At 42.1% G+C, this 19,182-nt stretch overlaps 1 protein-coding gene across 1 annotated transcript; it reads left to right on the top strand.

The window, feature by feature from the left end:
* Positions 1 to 7,333: 7,333 nt before the first annotated feature.
* Positions 7,334 to 13,420, top strand: ADRB2 (adrenoceptor beta 2). Its single transcript, XM_017531350.2, has one exon. It carries the CDS (start codon positions 7,568 to 7,570, stop codon positions 8,813 to 8,815), a length of 1,248 nt encoding a protein of 415 aa, XP_017386839.1. The 5' UTR covers positions 7,334 to 7,567; the 3' UTR covers positions 8,816 to 13,420.
* The last annotated feature ends 5,762 nt before the right edge of the window (positions 13,421 to 19,182 follow it).

Here is a 19,182-nt window from a genome sequence, read left to right as displayed (position 1 = left end):
CATTTGAAGGACTGCCCTGAGAGAAACTAAGGGCAGTGATGATAATGATGATGATGGTAATAACAATAAATACTTTTTTTTTTTGAAACAACATGCTAAGTTCCTTAAATGCATTACTTCATTTAGCAATCCAAAACGTCCTCGGAGAGTACTGCTATTCAGGGAATGCTTCCACCATGATCATGACCACCCACAGACACATCATTTCAATTTCTCAGCTCCTAAACATTATGATATTTTTAGCTTCCATTTTGATGTCACACCAAAACCTCAAATTCAATGTGGTCATATCTGAATTCATCACCCCTTCCTGTCCTAAAGCCACACTCAGTCCACTGCTCTCCTTGCACCCTGCTTAATGGCCTCCTCCACTCTCTTGACCCATCCCCCTGAACCCCCAGCCAATCCAAGTTATGCTGATTTGTTTGTTGTCATGTTTCTTGGTTCTCTACCTTCCTTTTCAAATTTAGTTTTTTATGTATTTCATTTATTTCTTCCATAACCATCCAAGACATTTTATCCTCATTTTACACATAAGCCCTCTGAGGCCCAGAAGCCTAAACCATGTTGCCTGAAGCACACAGCTGGTCAAGGACAGAGTCATGATTGCAAGCCAGATTCCTTCCTCTGGCTCCAAAGCCCATGCTCTTTCTATCACACTGTAGCGTATCCTATCAGCACAAGTCATCTGCTGAGATACCTGCAGATGTAATAAGAAATTATTTTAAATAATTTAGTAACAGCACTTTAAATAACAGTGTACTACTTTTGAGTTATTCCCTTTTCAATTTTCTTTCAATCTTTTAAAATAAATGGAGAAAGTCCCATTTGATGCTAGAATACCATTAATATCCTAGCACTTGAGAATCTTTCTTTTCAATAACAAGAGAGGCCTGAGGCTCAGAACTTTGGCAAGCAACAAAACCTAGCTAGCATTTACTAACATTGTTTTGTCTTCATGGTTACTTTCTATTTATGGCAAATGACACCAGTTTTCCATGTGTGGTAATGGCAGGTCACATAAAATTTTCTTTAAAAATAAATGTATTAAGTTTTAAAAATGAGTCAATAATTTAGAAAATCATACAAGTTTTAAAAGTAAGTCAATAATTTAGCAAATTATAGAACACCTGCTCTTCAGAAGAGCAGAAATCACAAAGATGAAATGTAAATAGCTGAAATATTGAGTATAAAAAACACAATCAAGTTGTTGTGTAGGATATTGGCAATTTTTGCTTGTCAGCTCCATGGTACCTCTTCAGAATCAAAAATTTATCTCCTCAGTGGCCCTCAAAGCACTTTCTTCCTGCTTATTCAGTTCAGAGTAGAAAGGCCCTTAGATAGATGTCACCAAGCCCCCACCTCCCATTTCATAAATGAAAACTGAGGCTCAAAGAAAGAAGGCAACTTGCTAAAGGTTACATAGAACATGATAGCTGTTTTGGGACGAGCATCTAGGCCTCTTATCTCCCATCCATCCACTCTCCATTGAATCACGCTGCTTGTGTCACATATATGTATATATGAATGGATGTGTGTGTGTGTTTGTGTGTGTGTGTGTATATATATATATGTGCACATTTACCATCACACACTGTTCATTCCTGTACCTGAAGGAGACTCAAGCAATCCCTCTCAGATTCAGCAAAAGAAGATTCAGTTAAGCACTGTACCCTAAGGTATCCATTGCATTGTATGTAATGATTTAATTTCTCTCTTATGTCCCTAGGAGGGTAATAGATATGTCCCAGCTTTAGGAAAAATAATTTTCTGTAGGGTTTAATTATCTTGCAAAATCCCAATTTGAGAAATGCTGCTAGAGTTTAACCCCTTTGAATTCTGATTCTCTTCAGGTCAAGGAGTTTTTGTATGGCCAACTGAAGTCTCCTCTTGCTTTAATTTAATGCCATCTCCTTTTGTGTAGTGCTTCTAAGATGTGGAGAATTTATTAGCATGTCTCATAAAACGCTAGCGTAGCAGGAAATTAAATTCATCTGGTATAATCAGCTATTTGGAAAGCTTTGCTGGTTGCTCTGCTCTAAGCTACGGTTGCCAAGGTGATTGCAAATTGATTGTTTGATGAGTTGTTCTAGCATCTTTCCGGGTATTGATGTTAAGTTTAGATATAGACCAACCTAAGCATGAATAAAAGAGGCCTACCATGATGGTGAAAGGGACTCTAGAACCAAGGGAACAAGAAATGTTAAACCTGAAGAGGTTTTGTTTTCTCTAAGGAGAACTTTAAGGGATTCTCCCAAAAGCTAGGACAGAGAAAAGACTTGTTTTTAGTGGCCTCAAGGGGGCAGACTTAAGATCCATGAGTAGAAGTGAGATGGATTTCAGTTCTGGAAAGCTAGAGAAATATGCACCTACAAAAGGGGCTGGTGAGCTTGCTCTCACTAGAGATAGCTCTGAGTTTTGGTGGGTACATTGTGTAAAGAACCGACTAGATTGTGAGACACTTCATTCAAAAAATACTGACATCCCATCTAGCTATATTACTCAATGATAATAGTAATTTTCGAATCATTCTTCTTTCTAAAGAATCAAGTTTTGTTTCTTTTTCAATTATTTTTCTCAGAATTCCAAATTAAAAATAAAATAGCAATTATCCATGTTCAAAGGTCCTTTCATATGTATGATTAGATAGGACCAATATGCATTCTATAGATATTTTTGATTCAAAAATAAGAAACTAACAGTAAGGCTTTTCTTCTACAGCAGCATGCTAAGCACTTGATGCACATTTAATCTCATTTAACGTAAATTTAATGGGATAATGCTGGTACAGAGACATTATTAAAGACAAGCATTTTAAACCATTGCTTGAAAAGAAATCTACAGATGTTTCAATGCTCCAGGATCATAAACAAGAAAGGACTGTTGTCTAAACCAAGACCTAGTATAAGATTTTCCTAACCCATCTGGCTGTTGGTGTGAGGGCATGCTCTGGCATTATGAAACCTTACTCCTATTCAAACAATCATTAGGTAAATCTAAATGTGGGGCTGTATTCCTGTTTGACAGGCAGGAAATGACAAATTAGTGTCTTAAGCGATTAACAAAATATGTAATTAGATGCTATCGATCACCATAAAAGAGCCTGCTTTTTCTTACATCAGATAAGGGAGAATTTAGTCTACTAAGAACTTTCCATTCAAATTAAGCAGTAACTCTCTAAGGCCATATGAACAGTAAGCAGTGCTACTCGAACTCCTCTGCTGGGAAATAAAACAACAGCATTAGGCAGGGAAAACTTGTGAGGCCAGGAGCATACCTGGACTCCTAATCTTCCTTACCGCTTTGAGCTGGACGCTTCTTGTTTTTTCACTTCAGTATCCTCATTTGCAAACTGGGGGGAAATAAACTAGATGATGTATTAAGCTTGTTCCCAGTCTAACTTTCTCTAATCCTATAATTACAAAGGAGGTCAGGAGAAGACTCTTAGCAGACAACATCTTGACATTTCTACCAGCTTGGTGAAGTAGGAGAAGAGAGAGAGAACATCCACTCATAAAGGCTGGAGGGCAAAGGCCCAGAACTTCCTAGTTGACATAAGCAATTTCTCTTTGTTTCTTTTATTATTATTATTATTATTATTATACTTTAAGTTCTGGGTTACATGTGCAGAACATGCAGGTTTGTTACACAGGTGTACACATGCTATGGTGGTTTGCTGCACCCATAAACCTGTCATCTACATTAGGTATTTCTCCTAACACTATCCCTCCCCTAGCCTTCTACCCCTCAACACATACAGGTCCTGGTGTGTGATGTTCCCCTTCCTGTGTCCATGTGTTCTCATTGTTCAACTCCCACTTACGAGTGAGAACACATGGTGTTTGGTTTTCTGTTCCTGTGTTAGTTTGCTGAGAATGATGGTTCGCAGCTTCATTCATATCCCTGCAAAGGACATAAACTCATCTTTTTATGGCTGCATAATATTCCATGGTGTATACATGCCACATTTTCTTTATTCAGTCTATCACTGATGGGCATTTGGGTTGGTTCCAAGTCTCTGCTATTGTGAACAGTGCTATAATAAGCATACATGTGCATGTGCATGTGCCTTTACAGTAGAATGATTTATAATCCTTTGGGTATATACCCAGTAATGGGATTGCTGGGTCAAAATGTATTTCTGCTTCTAGGTCCTTGAGGAATCGCCACACTGTCTTCCACAATGGTTGAACTAATTTACATTCCCACCAACAGTGTAAAAGCATTCCTATTTCTCCACATCCTCTCCAGCATCTGTTTCCTGATTTTTTAATGATCGCTGTTCTAACTAGCATGAGATGGTATCTCATTGTGGTTTTGATTTGCATTTCTCTAATGACCAATGATGATGAGCTTTTTTTCATATGTTTGTTGGCCGCATAAATGTCTTCTTTTGAGAAATGTCTGTTCATATCCTTTGCCCACTTTTTGATGGGATTGTTTGTTTTTTTTTTTCTTGTAAATTTAAGTTCTTTGTAGATTTTGGATATTAGCCCTTTGTCAAATGGATAGATTGCAAAAATGTTCTCCCATACGGTAGGTTGCCTGTTCACTCTGATGATAGTTTCTTTTGCTGTGCAGAAGCTCTTTAGTTTAAGTAGACCTCATTTGTCAATTTTGGCTTTTGTTGCCATTGCTTTTGGTGTTTTAGTCATGAAGTCTTTCCCCATGCCTATGTCCTGAATGGTATTGCCTAGGTTTTCTTCTAGTATTTTTATGGTTTTGGGTCTTATGTTTAAGTCTTTAATCCATCTTGAGTTAATTTTTGTATAAGGTGTAAGGAAGGGGTCCAGTTTCAGTTTTCTGCTTCTGGCTAGTCAGTCCCTCCTGATTTAGTATTTGTGGGTTTTGAAAAAGGAGTTTCCCAAAATATTCAGTTAAACTTTTAAGTGACTTATGTGTATATCTAAATGAATGATCAATTAATATTTGTCTTAAAAGGGTTTTCTTTGTTCTTTTCTTAGTATAGGATGGTTAAACAATGTTCTTATTTATGACATAGCTTCACAAACAGGAAGGAGGTTTTTAGTTCCACAATTTGGGTAGATGTGTATTTAAAGAAACATTGTTGCATAACAAACACTGCCTCTTCCTAAAATGCATCCTACCAGAGGCAATTTTGGAAAACACAAATATGAGGTAAGTACATTTTGCAAACTATGTGAATATAATAGAACCTTAATTAATATTTGTGGCTTTTATGGGAAATACTTGTTTTCTAAGGCATCTGTCTTGCAAAAAGTCAGTCTCTGCTATGAAGAAAGTTAAAGAGGACATGTAGGTTAAATTCTGTTTCTTAGCTTTGCTTCCAGAGTAAACACCCAACTTACTTTTGCCCTAAAGTTTTTTTATTGTTCTAGTAAAGAAGACTAACAATATATTCTAAACCACTAAGTAATTTATATAAACTTCACTTACAACCTATATTCATGTGACATATATATGTGCAAAAGCACTTTCATATTTACTACATCATTCAATTCTCGTTCACCCCAGTGGAAGTGACTTTATGCCCCTTTACAGATAAAGGAAATTAGGTACTTTGTGATTTCTCTTAAAAAAAAAAAAAGTGAATTAGAAAGCACCAAGTTAGGTCAATCTGGAACCTGGGTATTCCAATTCCAATTGTAGTGCTTCCTCCCTATCCATCACTCCTGTCTACATGTAATTATGCAATACACTGAAAAGATTAAAAGATGGGTCATGGACTCAGGCAGACCTGGGTCAAATCCAGATTCTAGCACTGCCCGGCCATTGCCCCTGGGCAAGCCATTTTCCTCTTTAAGCCCCATTTGTGAATTAAGCTAAAAATAATCCCCACCCCCATGGGACTGTGGGAAGAATTAAACAGAATAATGCATGAAAAGCACATAGCAGAATGGACCATAAATGTTAGCCATTGTTAGTTATTATGTAATCTACAAAGTATGTTTATACACTTCATGAAATACTTTCAATTTTTCAAAGGCACCACTAATACATGGGAAATCAAACTCTGAAAATTAATTTAACTTTAGAGGTAAAGTCACATGCCAGATGCAAAGGATAGTATTTCATGAACAAAGATCTTAGTTTTGAGATTTGGTCTTACTTTATTTTTTTAAGGGAGAATTATCTTTTGCTGTCTATAGTTCCAAAATGTTCTTAATCTTAAGACATTCTTAATACTCTGAATCATATGAATTTGCCATTTTGGTAAGTCACAGACACCAAATGGTGGCAATCTCATATGGCTCAACCTGAAAGATTAGCAAACTATCCAGCGGATGAAAGGATTTTTTTTTTTAGTTGCATTGGGATTACTGAAGAAATTGTTTGAATTCTCAGTGCATCTCCGGTTCAACAGATGAGTGAGTGATGCCACACTCTTATTAAGAGTTAAAAACAAAACAAAACTAAAACGAAAGCACACAACTTTCTCTCTCCGTCCCAAAATACATACATGCATACCCCCTCTCCGAATGAAATCCAAAGGGTAAAACTGTCTTGATGCCTGCAAATTCCCAAGGAGGGCACCGAAAGTACTTGACAGCGAGTGTGCTGAGGAATCGGCAGCTGCTGAAGTCACCTCCTGCGATCTTGCAAAATGTCTGAAAGGGAATATACTGGATTACCAGGTGTAGGGTGGGAGAGGGGCATTATCAGTGCTCAGGTGAGGGAAGTTTGTGAGTACCCAGATGGAGACATCCGCCTCTGTGTCGCTCTGCGTGCCTCTAAGCCGGCGTGTGTGTTTACTTTTTTGTGTGTCACCATGCCTTTGTGCTTCTGGGTGCTTCTGTGTTTGTTTCTGGCCGCGTTTCTGTGTTGGACAGGGGTGACTTTGTGCCTGACGGCTTCTGTGTGAGCGCGCTCGCGAGTGTGCCTGCGGGTGCCCTGGGAGGGTGTGTCTCGGTGTCTATGGCTGTGGTTCCGTATAAGTCTGAGCATGTCTGCCGGGGTTGCCTGTATGTGCGTGCCTCGGTGGGTACTCTCGTTTCCCTCCGTTTGTGGGGCAGTGCCTGTGTGCTGCCCTTTGCCCTGAGACCTCAGGCTGCACAGGAGCCCAGGGCAGGCAGGTAGCGGCCACAGAAGAGCCAAAAGCTCCCGGGTTGGCTGGTAAGCACGCCAGCTCCAGCTTTAGCCCTCTGGGGCCAGCCCGGGTAGCCGGGAAGGAGTGGTGGCCCGCCCGCCAGAGAGCAGCTGGGCCCCGCCCGGGCCAGCCCCAGGAGAGGGAGGGTGAGGGGAGGGTAGGAAAGCGGAGGGGTGCCTCGCCCCTTCGGGGCTGCCGGCTTGCCATTGGCCGAAAGTTCCCGCACGTCACGGCGAGGGCAGGTCCCCTAAAGTCCTGTGCACATAACGGGCAGTGCGCACTCCGAGGCGGCTTCTCCAGAGCGCGGGCTGAAACTGCCTGGCACCGTGAGCCCCTAGCACCCGACAAACTAAGTGTGCAGGACGTGCCCCCACCACACCCACCTCACGGCCGCTGAATGAGGCTTCCAGGCGTTTGTTCGCTGCCCGCAGAGCCCCGCCGAGGATCCGCCCGCTGAGGCGCCGGCAGCCAGTGCGCTCACCTGCCAGACTGCGCGCCATGGGGCAACCCGGGAACAGCAGCGCCTTCTTGCTAGCGCCCAATGGAAGCCACGCGCCGGACCACGACGTCACGCAGGAACGGGACGAGGCGTGGGTGGTGGGTATGGGCATCGTCATGTCGCTCATCGTCCTGGCCATCGTGTTTGGCAATGTGCTGGTCATCACAGCCATTGCCAAGTTCGAGCGTCTGCAGACTGTCACCAACTACTTTATCACTTCACTGGCCTGTGCTGACCTGGTCATGGGCCTGGCAGTGGTGCCCTTTGGGGCCAGCCATATTCTCATGAAAATGTGGACTTTTGGCAACTTCTGGTGTGAGTTTTGGACTTCCATTGATGTGCTTTGCGTCACGGCCAGCATTGAGACCCTGTGCGTGATCGCAGTGGATCGCTACTTTGCCATTACTTCACCCTTCAAGTACCAGAGCCTGCTGACCAAGAATAAGGCCCGGGTAATCATTCTGATGGTGTGGATCGTGTCAGGCCTTACCTCCTTCTTGCCCATTCAGATGCACTGGTACCGGGCCACCCACCAGGAAGCCATTAACTGCTATGCCAAGGAAACCTGCTGTGACTTCTTCACGAACCAAGCCTATGCCATTGCCTCCTCCATCGTGTCCTTCTACGTGCCCCTGGTGGTCATGGTTTTCGTCTACTCCAGGGTCTTTCAAGTGGCCAAAAGGCAGCTCCAAAAGATTGACAAATCTGAGGGCCGCTTCCATGCCCAGAACCTTAGCCAGGTGGAGCAGGATGGGCGGACCGGGCATGGACTTCGCAGGTCTTCCAAATTCTGCTTGAAGGAGCACAAAGCCCTCAAGACGTTAGGCATCATCATGGGCACCTTCACCCTCTGCTGGCTGCCCTTTTTCATCGTCAATATTGTGCATGTGATCCGGGATAACCTCATCCCTAAGGAAGTTTACATCCTCCTAAATTGGGTGGGCTATGTCAACTCTGCTTTCAACCCCCTTATCTACTGTCGGAGCCCAGATTTCAGGATTGCCTTCCAGGAACTTCTGTGCCTACGCAGGTCTTCTTTGAAGGCCTATGGGAATGGCTACTCCAGCAACAGCAACGGCAACACAGGGGAGCAGAGTGGATATCCCCTGGAACAGGAGAAAGAAAATAAACTGCTGTGTGAAGACCTTCCAGGCACGGAAGACTTTGTGGGCCATCAAGGTACTGTGCCTAGCGATAACATTGATTCACAAGGGAGGAATTGTAGTACAAATGACTCACTGCTGTAAAGCAGTTTTTCTACTTTATAAGACCCCCCCCCCCACCAACAGAACACTAAACAGACTATTTAACTTGAGTGTAATAAACTTAGAATAAAATTGTATAGAGATATGCAGGAGGAGGGGCATCCTTCTGCCTTTTTTATTTTTGTAAGCTGTAAAAAGAGAGAAAACTTATTTGATTATTTGTTATTTGTACAGTTCAGTTCCTCTTTGCTTGGAACTTATAAGTTTATGTCTGAAGGGCTTTAGTCCTAGAGGACCTGGGTCTGCTATGTTTTGATGACTTTTCCGTGTATCTACCTCACTATTTAAGTATTAGGGGTAATATATTGCTGCTGGTAATTTGTATCCGAAGGAGATTTTCCTTCCTACACCCTTGAACTTGAGGATTTTGAGTATCTTGGACCTTTTAGCTGTGAACATGGACTCTTCCCCGCTCCTCTTATTTGCTTACACGGGGTATTTTAGGCAGGGATTTGAGGGGCAGCTTCGGCTGTTTTCCTGAGCAAAGTCTAAAGTTTACAGTAAATAAATTGTTTGACCATGCCTTTGTTGCACCTGTTTCTCCAAAACCTCTTGACTGGAGTGCCGTTGCTTCCCCCACTGGAAACCACAGGTAACTACTTGTAATAACTGCCCATGACTTAATGTGGAATGATACAAGAATGGCATGCACAGATTGCTTAACCCTTTCATTTGCTTTTGAATCTGCTGCTGCAAAGCTGCATCTCTCCTGACACTTGTGCCCCAAATCAGTTCTGCCTGCTCTTAGTATAGCTCAGCTCTCCCTATGGTTATTGTTCTGTGTTGTTACCTCAGCAACACTGACTCATAGAAACGGAGTTATAGGCATATGTTTTCTTCCCTTCACACACCCCCACCACCCACCTTCCAGTTCTACTTGTTTCATAACTGCTTATATTTATGTTTTGGCCATGTCTTATAGCGGAGCTCTTTGTACTGCATCAGGGCTTGGAATTTTAGGGATAAGGAAGATGTTCTTATGAAAAAGCTACTCAGACATGGCCCTGTAATTCCACGGAATAATTAAAAGGGCATTGGACATGGGGAGAAAAGCGGGAGAACATATAACTGATGGTTACCTCATGACCTCAAAACAGAATTTTAACCCCTTTTTCTTCCTTCCTTTGGTCCTTGTTTTCTTCTCCCATTGACTCACCTTACTTCCGTCTAAACCAAGGTTCTGAGCCTTGACACTGTTAGCGTTTTGGACCAGATAACTCTTTGATGTGGGGTCTGCATCACTGGGTGTTTAGCACCTCTGGTCTCTATTCATTAGATGCCAATAGCACCCCCTGGTTATAATAAGCAAAAATGTCTCCAGACATTGCAGAAGAGCCCCTGAGGTGTGAATTCACCCCTGGTTGAGAGTCACTGGTAGAAACTTAAAAATCTAAGCAGATACATACATTCTTTTTAACGCAAGCACTTGATGGTGCAGAACCTCAGTGAGGGATTTTCACAGTTCACCTAGGGCAGCACTCTTTCCATTCCATCATGCTGCCTTCAAAACTTGCTTTCTAGCTGCCCAAAGAGTGACCACGAAATGTTAAGAAGCCTTTAGGTCTCTACATGAGTTGTTTGGGAGGGTTTATCAATGGAGGTGAGGCCTGTGGGCCACTCTGCTTGTGAAGAGATTATAATACTGTCAAGAGGCACGTTAGGGGAAATCACAAAAGTAAACACATTTCTTCTCCCAGCCCCTTTCTATTTTTGCCTGGGTGTCTGAGCCAGAGCTTGGCCCAGGTTTGATGAAGTGGATCGTCCTCCTTGGCAATGCCAGGCTGGAGCGGATCAGCCTGCAAGGTTCATTGCCATTTCACTGGCTTATGAAACTGACTCCACTCCCCTCTTCCTTTCTGTCCCAGCCAAGGTCCCCAACCAGAAAAGTATTGTCCTTCTCTGCTTCCTGTCGGCTCAATGATGGGACGTTTGGGTGAGCACTGTGCTCTCAGGAGACTGTTAGTTGCCTGTGATTTTGGAACATGCCATAGCAGATTGGAGAGTGTGTGTCATTCAGTGCTTTTACTTTTCTCCAAGGCTTTTCATGCCTATTATCACATTCTCTTTCTACTGCTCTGGTCCCCGCCCTCAGAGATTTGGGCAGCTTCTTTTGCTAATCTTTATGCTCCCGGTAGCCTCATAAGATCTCAGATGTGGAAGAGCCCATAGAAAGCGTTTAACATCTGAAGGGACTGAAACCCTGTGAGGCGAAGGACTTGCCCAAGGTAAGCAGCCAAGGATGTCGGAGTGGGATTCAAGCCAGGGAACCCGACTGCTATTCCAGGAACTGCTTCATTCTCTCCAACACATTGGCACTGAGTTCTTTCCTCACCCTCAATTGGGGCTATAACATAACACATTCGTTTCAACCCAAATATTTTTCTTTTGGGTCCTTAACACAAAATTTAGGGCATAAACAAGTAATCTGCAATAGGGAGGCAAAAAAAAAAAAAGATTTGCTCATTTAACGCAACAAGATTCCACTAGGATATCTTCTGCTTTTAGGGAAGCTGGGAGAGTCCTTAGCTCTTTATAACTGGATGTTGGTGTTTTATATATACTCTTTTGCCTAAAGGAACATCTAATGTAATTTCTGTTAAAAATTTAGGTATATTTAAAAAATGTAGATAGTAATATGAATAGTTAATTCAGATTCCCAGCTAAAAGGAGAGTTTAACCATATTCAGGTTCCTGTAGGAATACTGTAAGCACAAAATCTTTGATTAGTTTTAAAGGTCCTCATAAGCAACTGTATTCTAGGCATATCTTAATCCTTTGCTTTCTATCTCTTTGGTGTGTTGCTTTGTTTCTTTTGGGGGATTGGATTTGTCAGTGTCTCTTCCTCTCTCTTTTGCTGACAAGCTGGCTGCCTAAGGTTTGTGTTGTATTCATCACCATAAAGTTTTCTTTGCCTGGACAGCAAGTTCTCAGAGTCTGTCAAGTAAGAACTTTTTTTCTAAGATGCAAGCTGACAGGTATGAACAGTGGCAGGACAGGGTGAGCCTCCCCACTGCAATAATTAATGGGAAAAAGAATCTGGAGAAAAGGGAGCTTGCAAATAGCAGTTGTCTTTACATGATTCTTAGAGTGTTTCTGATGGTGAACCTACTGCCAAATGGAGCCTAAACCAGCATCCATCAAAGTATTTATGGAGCACCTACTGTGTGCAGCATTAGAAAAGTATAGGTTTCAGTTTCTCCCTTTTGGAGTATGACTTTAATGATACTATGTAGATACCTTTTATGGAATCTTACTAAATGTTAATGACTATGTTGGACACCTGTGAGGCATTGTGTCCTTTCTACAACTGTATGATGTAGGTAGCATAATTGTCTTCATCTAACAAATGAGGGAGCTGAGGTTCAGAAAGATTCAGTAACTTTCCAAAGCCATAAAACCAACTAATTTCAGAGTCAGGACTAGAACCCAGGTCTCTGTGATTCCAGGATCCATGGAGCCTAGCACCCAGGCAAACCAGGAAGCAGCATGAGGTAGCTTAGAATTCATGCCAGAACAAGTGTAAGAACTGGAAATGCAATACCTTGCTGAGAGAAGAGGGAGATTGCTGTGGGTTGAGGCAGGGAGGAATGTTCCCTTCCAAGCATGTGACTGCAGGGTTGCTGGGGACTGGGACAAGAAACCAATCACTGAGTGCCTAGTTTGCTTCTCTGAGTCTTTCTTTTGTCTTCTTATCAGAGAATCAGACTAAAATGGAAAGAGGATATGAAACTCTAAAACGAACACAGCAGAGTAAAGCAGAAACACAGGATGCCCTATGTCCTAGCAAACTCTCAGCCCTAAAGTTAGAAAGGTCTCCTAAATTGAGTAGGTAGCTAGACTCTTGCAGAAATTTGATAGGCCTGGGTAGCTGTGTAGGTATGTTGTCTATCTTAAGCTAGGATTCTAGAGCAAGGGAGATGATTTTCTGACAGCAGAGAGCAAGGAAGGTTAATACACTTTGAATGATGATACTTTTCATTGACAGTATAACCTCTACTAAATTCAGTCTGTGCTAATCTGTACTTCACTGACAGGGCAAATATAATTTGAAGGAGGGATTTTTCTAAATGCGTAAGAGAACAAACTTCTTAAGCACTTTCAAGAACTTGAGAAATTCTGCTGTGTTATGAATAACAGGAGGCAGGGTGAGGAGAAAAGAGCCCCCCAACCTCCCACCCACCCCACTCTCTCTCTCTGAAGTTGGGTAAGGCGGTTTTCCTCAGCAGACTTCCGTTTGCTCATCTGTAACTTGAGGCCAGTACAGGTAGTATCTAAGCTCTGTTCCACTCTGAATGTATACAGTTGTTCATTTAGAGACTCGAGACTAGAGGCAACCATTTCTATTTCTAATTAGAGTTGATGACATTTGCCATACAAACAATGGTTGAATATTCTGAAGGTGCAGCCTGCAGAAGAGAATGCTGTGAAGTACTACTATTTGGTGCATGATAATTGCTTTTGAGAATGATCTGGGAAAAAAAAAAAAAAATTCCCAGTTCTGCTGAATACAAGAAGGCAAGCCGGACCTTACAGAAAGGTAGATTCCAGCTCAGGTATAGGAAGACTTTCCAAAGAGGAAATAGATGATCTATCAGAATAGTGAACTTCCCATTCTGGGAAGCGTTCAAGAGAAGCCCAGATGAAGCTCTGTTCGGGATGAAGCACAAGGCCTCCTGCACCGAGCAGGAGGCTGAGCTAGGCTCTTTCCAAATCTGTGATCTTATGTCCTTGAATACAATAGACCTGAATGTTCTTAAAACTAATTCCAACTGTTCCCTATTTCCAGCTGGCCTGCTCCCCAACTCCTCTGGATTTCAGAGGTTTCGCTGCATTCCTAAATGAGAAACCTCTGGGGGAAATCAGGATCTCAACAGCCTTTGGCCATGAGGAGAAATCCAGAAATAGAGCAATAAGGTTAAGCAGTTTTCCAAACTATTAGACCTTTTCATCAGCTGCTCTTCCCATGCCTTTTGCAAATGACCTACTAACTCCCAGAGCGAGAATAATGAGAGCTGCAAAGTCCTCTCTGCAAAGACTATTACATCCTCTCTACCCTCGGAATCATTGCACTTCCTGTGGTCTTTTCGTCACCCTTAGGGGCAGGAAGGAATAGAAGCAGGTTCCTGGCTAGCACTGGAACACTTAAGCTTCTAGCCCCAAAGCCTGGAGACCTGGGGTCTGTCATAGCCCAGCCACTAAGAGTCGGTAACCTCAGGCAGGCCACTTCCCTTCTCTAGACGCATATCATCATCACTAAAGAGGGATACTTTGGTTTATATGGGTTCTCTGTTTCCTTCTTCCTCTAAAATTCTGTAAGATTTAGGAAAGTCTTTAGTACTGCACATCTGCCTGCGTTGCTTTTATTTTTAAAAGCACACTTTTTTTCTTTCTAAGAGGGTAGTAGATATTTATCATAGGACATTTAAAAGTATATGAAAGTACAAAATGAGATAAATCACACTTAATGTCACCACCTGAAGACAATTGTTCATAAATTTGATGATGTATGTGCGTCCGGTCTTTGTGCTAAGCCTAGCTATTCAAATGTACATAAATATATTTTTAATGAAAATGGAATTATATTATTTATACTGCTTTGGATCCACTGCTGATGCTTTTACAAATGCTCTCTTGAACTTATTTTTATACATACTGTGATACAGATATTATAATCCCTGTTTGCCCATTGGCCTGATTTTATAGAGTGTTCAGGTGCAAAAGAACCACCACTCCCAGAGAGATTGAATCACAAGGTCTGAGTTGGGGTCTAAGAATCTGTATTTTAGCAAGTTCCTCCAGGTTTTCCAACACAGATTGTCCATGGATCACATTTTGAGGAACAAGCCTACATAGATATAAGCTTTGTATAAACCAGATAGAATCCCTACCCCTGTCCCTTGCTAGTGGATGAAAAAAGTGTTTCTATACTTACCTTGTTGAAAGCACACTTTCTGCACCTGGGCTTTAATCTGTTTTCAGAGCAGAGGAAACTAACCACTGAACACCCAGGACAGAGTTCTTTCAACATTGTTGAATGCCTCCTACCCAGCCTGTTGATTTGTGTAAAAAGAAGTCTATTCAGGTCACATAGTGACCAATAACTTCTGTTTGGAAAAGTGCAGTAGGTTTCTATTCTTACAGAGAGCCTCTTGTGATAATAGTAACTGCTAATAGCTACAGAGTGCTTCTTATGAGCCAAGCATTATAATTGGCAATTCTTGTGCATGCTCTCATTAGTATTCACACCAACTCTAGGAAATAGTGCTATTATGTTTGTCATCATTTTATAAATAGGGAAACTGAGACTATCAGCAGTTAACTCGGTTGTCCAAGATCACATAACCCATTGGAGTGAAACCAAGGTATTCTGAAGCAGAGTTTATGTGTGTGTTTTGCCACTAGAATAGGCTGTCTTTTCTCGGTTGGGAATTAGGTAAGAAAGAAGGAAGGAGAAGATTATTAGAGCATATTGTTAATGGGTGCATTTTGTTCTAATTCTTCATGGAATCTTCTCAGAGGGGCCCCATTCATTTATGCCCCTTGAGACCAAGAAGCAAGCCCTACTGTCTAGGCAGGTTGTGATTAAGCATAAACTAGGAAACAAGATTGTACTTGGAGTCAGCATCTCTGTCTTTCACCATCATTCAGACACAGTTTCAGTGAGCTTCCCCCACCAGATAGGAGGGCAGAAGGAGGCACCTGGTAACAGCACATTAGTTTGCACTGAGTCAAATCACCGCTTTCAGGCCAGAAAGCTCTTGACATCTGGAAATTGGGTGCCTTTCCCATGTCCCTGACAAGGTCTGTGTCAGTATCTGAGGTTTCTCGTTAGAGAATATCAGGGTGAGATGGGCCATGACAGAGCTTGTATCTCCTTATTCCTTAGTGCACCGGCTGCAAAACCTGGGCTCAAGGTGGCTGGGGTCACTGGGCAAGGTAGTACAGGCCCCGAGGGAGCATGCTCTCTGCTGGTTCGGTTTATTATTTTTTTTCCAGTGCTGTGAGGGGAGGACGGGAGTTTTTAAATGTGTTTATATATCCAGGAAAAGAAAACAGCGTTTAAAATCATAACAGCAACACCCATGACAAAGCAAAAGTGGAATTCTAGGGAATGGTTGCTTTGTTTTCAACCACACCATACTGATTTTGTAACCTAAGGCTTGTGTTCCAAAGCCACAACTCTGTCTGGGGATTTTTCTTCATTTCTTCAATTCTGTCTCTAAAATGAATGCCTAGTTTTCTTTTTATAAAAATCCGTGTAGATTATCTCTAAATATCACAGACAACCCTGATGGTCTGTTGGTGGATTTTCATTGCTGTTGTTTTATTTTGGTTTGTTTGTCTGAGAGGTCCTCACAGTTCTTGTGATACGTATTGCAAAAATAAGCCTGTTCTGCTCACAATGTTGCTCACAAACATTCAAAGTGGGTTTCTTGTTTCATTTTCACCATCATCTATAAATCCAAACGTTCACCCAGCATCCTCAGTTCAAAAGAAGAGAGGGTTAACCTGAAGGACAGAGTGGTGCCAGCCTTAGAAATATCTTTTTATAGAATTGTGCAAGGGCTAGTGGTGTCAGTTGAGGTATAAGTTTCTTGATATTATTTTATTTTATGGCGGTGGGTCCCTAACCTTACAGAGCACAGAAATGATTTGGGGGAACTTCTGAGAAAATGCACATTCCTGACACCCATTCTGAGATTCTGAGCTAATAGGATTGTAGTTGGGGGCCAGGAATCTGCATTTGCCACAACTTTCCCAGAGGATTGTAAAGCAGGTGGTCCAAGGATTGCAATTTGGGGCCCTGGAGATCACACTGTCTTCTTCTTCCCTCCCTGCTCTACAGCATGAAAAGTAGGCAAATAAAAGCTGATCCTACGTGGCTGTATGCATGCACACAAATAAACATTTGGTCAAATAAGCAGAATCCAAATTTTCCTGTATTATCAAATTTAAAAAAGAATATGAAAACAATTTGTAAATTAACATAAAAGAGGAAGGTGATAATAAAATGCCTTGAGCAACTAGGCACTTAATTAAAATTGTGTTTTGTCACCGACATGGCATCTAAACAGTGATACCTCCAATCTCCCAATAGCATCACTGTCACCTAGACCCTGGCATGTAAGGGCATGTAAATGGGGAGGTAGCAGCCCAGGAAGAAAAAAGAATTTTCTTCCACTGATAGGGTCCTAGTCCAGTGCCCCTTCCTCCACCACACCCTGCCTTGGGTTACGTCAAATCATACTAAGGTACATATGGATCAGTTCACCTAATGCACATAAACTCTCCTTCTTAGAAACCTGAAAGGGGACCCACCCAGTTGCAAAGAAAAATATGACTCACACACATATATATATACTTCCACAGATGCACACACCCAAATAAACACACATAGACTTTTACACTGATGCCTATGCCCATATCAACACAAATGCACACACATGCATTTTCATATAGATATTGTATAAATCTAAGTTATTTTGTGTATACTTCCATAATGAATGCATACATAAATGTAGGATGTAGACATACTCAGTATATATCTTCCTTAGACAGAACACTCTTCCTTAGCTATATATTGGCATAGGGATCCCTAAGCAGACTTCTGTGTGCTCCAGGTAAGCAAATATGCTGTGTCATGTTATCATGGTCATGCTGATACCTAAGTACACACAGATTCATATGCTGACCCCTCTCCCTATGTAAGTGTATACACCTTTGATTCAATACATGTCAGTAAGGTTTGGCTGTGTTTCCACCCAAATTTCATCTCCAGTCATAGCTCACATAATTCCCACATATGTGGGAGGGACCTGGTGGGAGATAAGTGAATCATGGGGGCAGTTTCCTTCATACTGTTCTCATGGTAGTGAGTAAGTCTCAGGAGATCTGATGGTTTTTTAAGGGGAAACTTCTTTCACTTGGCTCTTACTCCTGTCTGCCGCCAAGTAAATATACCTTTTGCATTCCACCAAGATTGTGAGGCCTCCCCAGCCGTTTGGAACTGTGAGTCCATTAAACCTCCTTTTCTTTATAAATTACCCAGTCTCAGGTATGCCTTTATCAGCAGCGTGAAAATGAACTAATACACATGTGTATTGAGTTCTCATTATATGCCAGGAACTATTTGGTGCTGAAGATCAGTGGCTGAACAAAAGCAGTGGATCCTTGCCCTTACTACATCTGCATATAATGGAAGAGGTACATTTTAAAATTGCATACCAAATGGCAGCTATAGTAGGTGCTATGAAGAAAATACAGGATGTTTTGAGGGAATCAAGATAATTCTGGGAGGTCAATCAATGTTCTCCCAAAGAAGTAAAGTGTCAAGAAATACCTGAAAAATGACTAATTCCTAGAAAAACAGAAGAGGGAAGAACATAGCACTAAGGGAGAAAAGCATGTGCAAATGGCCTGGGGTGAAAGGAGACCTCTGGATAAGAAAGGCTAAGCAAAGGACAGTGTAGCTGTGTGCAGAGACAGGAAGGGCATATTGGGGCAAGGGCTGAGCCTGCAGGAGGCAGATAGGGTCACGCTGTGAAGGGCCTTTTAAGCTTCATTAAGAATTTGGATCTTTAGCCTTAGAGCATTTAAAAGCTATTGATGTATTTGAAGCAGAGTTCAGATCAGTATTTTGAGAGAACATCTCTGAAGATATGCTTACTCATACGAAAGCATTTTCATATAGATAAGTGCACACAGATGGGTCCTTGTGCGCACGTGTGTGTGTTTTCTTAGAAATGCATGTAAGTATTCACTCACAAGTGCTGCCTCTCAGAACACACCTCTCTGTATTTACATGCACAATGTATATAAACCAGGAAGTGTTGGGAGACAAGGAACACCGTCCTCATGGAGTATCATGAGGCCTAAGCCAGTCTTTCGGGTGGGGTGGTGGGGAGATTGAGAAATGATCTAACCAGACTCAACACTCTGCCTCTCTGCCTTTGTGGCTTCTCTGGGCTTTGCTGCTTGGACTCATGCATGTGCCACCAGCTCTGCTCCCCTTCCTCTTGGCTGAGAGTATCCAGGGACAAGGTGGGGTTTCTTCCAGAACATGATCATTAACTATTCTTGGCCAGGGCAAGGAAGGGAGGATGGGCAGGCTGGGTTACATAAAGATTGCCTTGTGCCCTCTCAGAGTTGTAAGCAAAGCCTCTGCCCAGCTCCAAGCCTAGAGTAATTTTTGCATAGAGTTGATAATACCGAGAAGTAAACACACGTAATAATGGCGGAAAATAGGTCTTCAGGTTCTGGTGGGGACTGCGGTGGGACTAGAAATATTGCATCCCATGAGCAACCACTGCATGAAATGTTTCACTGGAGGAAGACACAGACAAAGCCCG

The sequence above is a fragment of the Cebus imitator genome, unplaced genomic scaffold, assembly GCF_001604975.1.
Source record: "Cebus imitator isolate Cc_AM_T3 unplaced genomic scaffold, Cebus_imitator-1.0 Scaffold71, whole genome shotgun sequence".
Classification (NCBI taxonomy): domain Eukaryota; kingdom Metazoa; phylum Chordata; class Mammalia; order Primates; family Cebidae; genus Cebus; species Cebus imitator.
Note: the sequence above shows the minus strand (reverse complement) of the source record. Positions and strands in the feature narration are given on the sequence as shown.

What these genes read in the sequence shown, in the direction of transcription:
- ADRB2 (XM_017531350.2), top strand. Translation starts at nt 7,568, where the DNA reads ATGGGGCAACCCGGGAACAGCAGCGCCTTCTTGCTAGCGCCCAATGGA.